Source organism: Helianthus annuus, chromosome 7, assembly GCF_002127325.2.
Source record: "Helianthus annuus cultivar XRQ/B chromosome 7, HanXRQr2.0-SUNRISE, whole genome shotgun sequence".
Classification (NCBI taxonomy): Eukaryota; Viridiplantae; Streptophyta; class Magnoliopsida; order Asterales; family Asteraceae; genus Helianthus; species Helianthus annuus.
In genome coordinates, this window is record NC_035439.2 from 51,085,213 (window position 1) to 51,091,951 (window position 6,739).

Here is a 6,739-nt window from a genome sequence, read left to right on the forward strand (position 1 = left end):
AGTTCGGGAGAAGGCGGTGACATGGAAAAGAACATTCATGAGCATAACGTGACTTGGGTTGACACGAGGGCAAGTGAAGCTTATGTAAGTTCTGTTATTTTGTAAATGCATGTTTTTAATGACCTTTTGCATATTTCCCCATATAAATCATCTTAATTGCATAATTTTTTTTGGGTAAAGGGTTACCCCGGTGATTCTGTATATTCACACAAATAAAACAAGTAGCATCGAAAGCCCATACTAGTTCTTTCATGGGACAAAACCCCACAAAAGCAAGAACAACTGAAAAAGGCACACCAAAAAAATGAAAGCCACTAGACTAAAATCTAGGAAACAAAACAATTAAAAACAAGTCAACTGCAATCAGCCTCCATCATTCTCTAAGTATCCAGCTTGAATATCCCATTCACGAAGAAGACGCCTCACATTCGCTGTGTTCTTCAACTTCACGCCCATTAACTTGTATCGAACTGTTCGAAAAATTATAGCACAAATCGTATCCGGGGTCTAGTCTGGTTTTTAAATAGTCTAGCATTCCGTTCTTGCCAAATTATATAAGCAGCAGCCGCAACTAGGATTCTTCCAATGTAGTTATTGGCCGACTTAGAGCGAGCTCGGACCTGAAGCCAATCAACAATGCTACTCCACTTTGGATCAACATTTAACATTCCCACCTTATCTCTAATTGTACACCAAACTTCAGCTGAAAAATTACATTCAAAGAAGAGATGCTCATGAGAATCAGTGTCCGCATAACAAAGGAGGCAGCACATCATGTTCATATTTTTCCTTCTCGAAATATCCCATTGTAAAATCTTGTCCTGAGTCAATAGTTTTTTACGCATAATGAGCCACATATGAAACGCACGCCTTGGAATACATTGTGAGAACCATACAAAATCAATCCATTCAACCTCCTGAGCTCTCGGACGAATAGTATCCCACACAGTCGAAGAATTGTTGTCACACCCCCAAAATCCACCCGCGGTGTACCACCGCTTGGAGGCGTGACGTGACCAGGATCAAGCCACCAATCATATTGAACATGTAAGTAAGTAGTAATAGTTATCCTTCAATACGAAAGGTGTTTATCAAAACCAACATAATCAAGTGTAGCGGAAGCATAAATGTAAAAACCCAATCCATAAGTATTAAGTGTGTAATGTTATAATGTTTAACAAGCATTCATGATCCATGCCCACAACGACCTGCTCCTCCCTGTGCAAGCTCCATAAGTACCTAGGGTCCTGCAAGGCATGCAGCAGAGAGTCAACAACTAGTTGAGCGAGTTCACAGTTAACAGTTCAGTAATAGTATAGTGTGAGTAGCATTAAGTTCATTCGTTATGTCATGTATCGTATCAGTTTTCATCGCGGCCTCCCAGGCAGGTATGCGAAGATTAGGGAATGTTCTTCCCAAGTATTCTAGACTAGGTTTATTCGTATCGCGGCCCCCCCTGGCAGGTGTGCGAAGATTAGTAAATTTTGTTCGCGGCCTTCCTAAGGCAGGTATGCGAAGTCAGTCATAATATCGCGGCCAACCCTTGGCAGGTGTGCGAAGATCAGTACAATAAGTGTTACTAGTCTAGTCGTATCTTGTCGTTAGGTTCTATCATCCGAGTATATACAATAAGTCATCTAATCTCATTCCCACCCGGGAACCCCATGCCTTGGCTGTGTGAACTCACCTTGGTTTGCTCGGCAGATACACAGAAAGTTCGAGTAACCTATAGGGTGATCAACCACGTCCTAGCATGGTTATCATACAAGTCAGGTTCGTATTCGAATATAGCACATAGGTTCTACACGTATTGTGGCAAATATAATCATGGCATACTCAAGTATTCATAGCAGTCCAATAGCAGTCACGTAAACAAGTCCAAGTATCCGGCCCAAATCAATTGGGCTCGTGACAGTGCAAGTCCAATAATAATGTGCAAGCGTTCACGGTCTCGAGTCGAGACTAACCATCCCGAGTCGAGACTAAGCGGTCTCGAGTTGTACTGCTTTCGAGGTCTCGAGTCGCAACAAGGAGGTCTCGAGTGGTCATGGTCAAGTCGAGACTACACGGTTTCGAGTCGCAACGGGACTCGCAAACGCTGGTCTCGAGTTGTGCTGTTTGTGTGCGAGTGTTGTGGTCTCGAGTCGAGAGTAACAGATTGTAACAGTTTCCTATTTTGCAGCTCATTGATTCCGTAACAATAGCTAACAACTTTGGCAGTTTCATAATCGGATCAATCATCAGTTTCAAACGAATCAAAATAGCAAATCATAATCATTTATCATCCCTAATCATGATCTAAGCAAGAACAATCAACCAAATATCAACCGATTCTAAACTAGCATGCACCCTAGTTTATGTGTACATCAATTCTGTAATCATGTTTATCTATCCATTCAAGTTATACAAACCCTAACCAATTTAAACATACATGAGCCGATTCCAAACACATTAACATTAACAATTTATAACATCACTAACCATAATCACCACATAAATCATGCATATCACAACATCCATAAACATGAAATCGGTAAACACACACTAACCGGTTAGAGAAGGAGTGATCCGAAACAAAACTTCGAGAGAGATGGGGTGTTCGGCTGCCTTGGTTCCAAACAAGCCGATCCATACGGTTTAGAACCAGATGGACTTGATCCAGTTGAACGAGAGCTGGAAAAGAGTTTCTCCATGCCGAAGGCCATCCCCAAGAATTATCCAGCGAGATATCATAAACAGAAGCATCCAGAGAAAAACCTGCATTACTTATAACCCTTGGCGAGATAAAGTTAGCTAACGGCCCAATATTACACCACAAATCATACCACGCAGACGTGTTTTGACCGTTGCCAAGCATGGACCAAACATGATTTCTGATCAATGGCCGAAGTTGGAGAATATTCCACCAGCTCCAGCATGAGTTCGAAACCACTTTGCAATCCCAAAAGTTTGCCCTTCTTAGCTTGTATGAGTAAATCCGTTCAACCCAAAGCGAACTCCGTTATGAAAGGATACTCCAAATGTGCGACACCATAAGAGCAACATTAATTGCATATTTATCCAATCTTAAACTAAAATTGCATATTTCCCCTTCCTTAATTAAAACAAATGCAAATTTACCCATTTTGATTTATTTTATTAAAAATAAATTATGTAATGACCTTTTTACCCTTACTTGTAACTTATACCAAAAATTAAAAAATAACATATTTAAGCATTTTAACTAGTGTTTTTTTTTCTATTTGTTATTTGTTTCATAATTATTATTGTTATGATAACAACAATGTTTCAACTTAATCATCCTTTTCACGTATTAATATTTAACACTTTTTTTACTATGAATTTTTATCACCTCCATTTTTTAATTAAAATACAATTTTATTACATGAATAAAACTGCTGGATATTCCTAAAACCAAACCTAAAAGTGTCGCTTCTCCTCCTAGCCAAGATTACCCTTAATTCATTCATATATATCTACTTTAATATAGATGATGTGTAGGCTGTTTAGAGCTGACCCTGGCTGAAATATTGCCAGAATCCAGCAAAAAACTTGCTGGAATTTTAAAATATATCCAGAACTGCGTAAGGACTACTGTGATGTGCTTTTCGGGTGACTCGCCTCACCTTAGTGCAAAATGCGAACGCTTATAATAGAAATACTTTATTATATAAATATATAAAGCTAATTTATTTATATATGGGGCATGTCCTGTATATGAACTAGTGTGGAACCTATCCTCACTACTTGTACTTAATTGCGGTTGCATTTTAATAGAATCACCGGGGTAACCCTTTACCCAAAAAAAAAAAGCTAATTTATTGATTGTTTTATGCGCCCATCACAGGAAACTTACAATAAATATGCTGTCGACAAAATATGGAGAGGATACCAGCTTGTATCCGGAAATTGACATGGAATTGTTGTCGCAAACTGTTGGAGGCAAGAAAAAGGGTAAAATGTATGGGATCGGCACTATCGCTGACTCGCGTGTCGTGATGATGGGTGCACAAGAGAGAAATGACAGCAATGAGGTATGTATTAACTCTTTTAGTAGAAAAAGTCTATTTTCATGTGATAACCATTATTAATGGGTGGTTTAAATCTAAGAAGTTAATCTCGGTGATATATCGGTAATATATCACCGATATATCGGTTATCGGGTCTCAGTAAAATAATATCGGTTCAAAATCTCGTGATAATATCGGTAGCGATAATATCGGTGATATATACCGATATATCGCCGATATTTTGTCTTTGTAATATCGGTTATCTCGGCGATAATATCAGTTGGCCCAATTTTATTCTTTTTCTTTAAAGCCTGCTCTCCAAAGTCCAAAGCCTATTCCCTTTTGCGTTATTGTTGGCCCAATGTTGGCCCAAATATCATTAACCAAACTATATTCCCAGTCACTCAACCTAAATCTATCACACAGCCTAAATCTATCACAAAGCCTACAATCGTCCCTCCTAGAATGTGTGTTTAAATTAGTTTATCATTCATCAATTTATTACAGAATGTTAGTGTTAGAATCATTTATGAGTTTAATTTAGTGAGCTTTGTTGATTATCATTTATCAGTTTGCCACACTTAGTGTTAGAATCATAAAATGTGTGTTTAATTTATTAGGTATGTCACATATATTTATAAATAAACAAGAAAAAACATTGAACCGATATCCCACCGCGATAACCAATATCTCAAATATCGGTCCTTAACCGATATCCGATATTTTTCCGCATTAATTGCATAGGTTTAAATGAATTATTAGTTTGTACCGAGTTGGTTTATTTGTAATATTCTATAACTATGGGTGTAATAGCTTTTATTAGGTTATATTTGGTTATAACATAGTGTCATAACTTTTTTTTGAACGGCCAACAAATATATTCATTCACAAAACAGCTAGCAGGGGACTAGCTACAAACCCTCATACAGCCAAATAAAAATACCCAGCAATATATAGCCAAACAGGCTACCACCCAACCTTATATACATTGTGTCATAATTTTTTCTTTTGATGTTATAGGTGGAACGTTTGAAGGAAAAAATAGCGGAGTTGGAACAAGATAAGATAGAGAAACATGCTATGATGGAGAAAATTGAAGAAGGTGCGAGGTTGTATGCCGAAATGAATGAGAATATTCAAATGTTGTCACAAAACCCGCCACCAACTTAAAATGCGTTGAATTTTATTCTATTTCTTTTAGATAATTTGGATTTCTATCGTGTTAAGTTTAGTTATGTTTGAATTATTTGGATTTTTATGGTGTTGCATTCGGTTATGTTTGGATGATTTGGATCTTTAGTATGAGTTTTTAATATTTATTGTTATGTTTGAATTATTATGTTATATGGTTTGTGTATTTATTTTTAGTTTTAGTTTTTTATATTTATGAAATTTGAATATAATATTTATAAAAGAAAAATAGAAAACAATATAAAAAAAATTATTTGAAAAATTCCAAGCAAATCGCGTAGCTAAATTTGTTGCAAAGACCTTCTAAATTTGATAGCTATATCCGTAGCAAAGTCAAGCGAAATTCGTAACTAAATTCCGTTGTAGAGTTGTAGCAAAACACTACAAAAATTTGTAGCCAAATAGTAGTGAATTTGTAGCTAAAGTATGTAGCAAACCCGATAGCAAAAAACGTAGCAAGTTTCATAGCAAAAATAATGTGAAAGGTAGCAAATTCTCGTAGCTAAACGATAGCAAGTTCGTGGTTAAATTTTGTAGCAAAACTAGTGCAAATTATCATAGCCAACCCATTCGTAGCAAAACTAGTCCGTAACTAAAAATAACCATAGCTAAAAGTATTCCTAGCTAAAAACATCCGTACCTAAAATTTTCGGTAGCTACTAGTATCCGTAGCTAAAAACAACCGTAGCTAAAAAACAATCGTAGCTAAAAGTTTCCGTAGCTAAAAACATCCGCAGCTAAAAACCCAGAGCAAAATTTCATAGCAACCTTCTTCATAGCAAATTCGTGGCTAAAATACCGACGCCATTTTTTGTAGCCAAATTCGTCGCAAACATAATTTCCGTAGCTAAAGTTCGTAGCAAATAATTTCGCGACGGGACTTGTAGCTACGAACCAAATCCGTAGCAAACAACCTTTTTGCTACGGATTTGCTACGGATTTGGCCGTAGCAAATGCCTATTTTTGTAGTAGTGGTATTAGTATTAGTATTAGTATTAGCATTAGCATTAGCATTAGCATTAGCATTAGCATTAGCATTAGCATTAGCATTACATTAGCATTAGCATTAGCATTAGCATTAGCATTAGCATTAGCATTAGCATTAGCATTAGCATTAGCATTAGCATTAGCATTAGCATTATTGGTATTAGTATTAGTGTTAGTGTTAGTATTAGTATTATTATTAGTATTATTAGTATTAGTATTATTAGTATTAGTATTATTAGTATTAGTATTATTAGTATTAGTATTATTAGTATAGTATTAGTATTATTAGTAGTATTATTAGTATTAGTATTAGTATTATTAGTGTTAGTATTTGTATATTATTATTAGTATTATTAGTATTATTAGTATTAGTATTATTAGTAGTATTATTAGTACTAGTATTATTAGTAGTATTATTAGTATTAGTAGTATTATTAGTATTATTAATATTATTAGTATTATTAGTATTAGTATTATTAGTATTATTAATATTAATATTATTAGTATTATTAAATAAATAGTATTAGTAGTATTATTAGTATTATTAATAT

The 6,739-nt window shown here is 35.5% G+C and overlaps 1 protein-coding gene across 1 annotated transcript; it reads left to right on the plus strand.

Moving 5' to 3' along the window:
- The first annotated feature begins 4 nt into the window (after positions 1 to 4).
- On the plus strand, positions 5 to 5,335 carry LOC118480315. Its single transcript, XM_035975098.1, has 3 exons — positions 5 to 84; positions 3,848 to 4,034; positions 5,031 to 5,335. Coding segments are annotated over exons 1-3 (339 nt in total). The 5' UTR covers positions 5 to 82; the 3' UTR covers positions 5,181 to 5,335.
- The last annotated feature ends 1,404 nt before the right edge of the window (positions 5,336 to 6,739 follow it).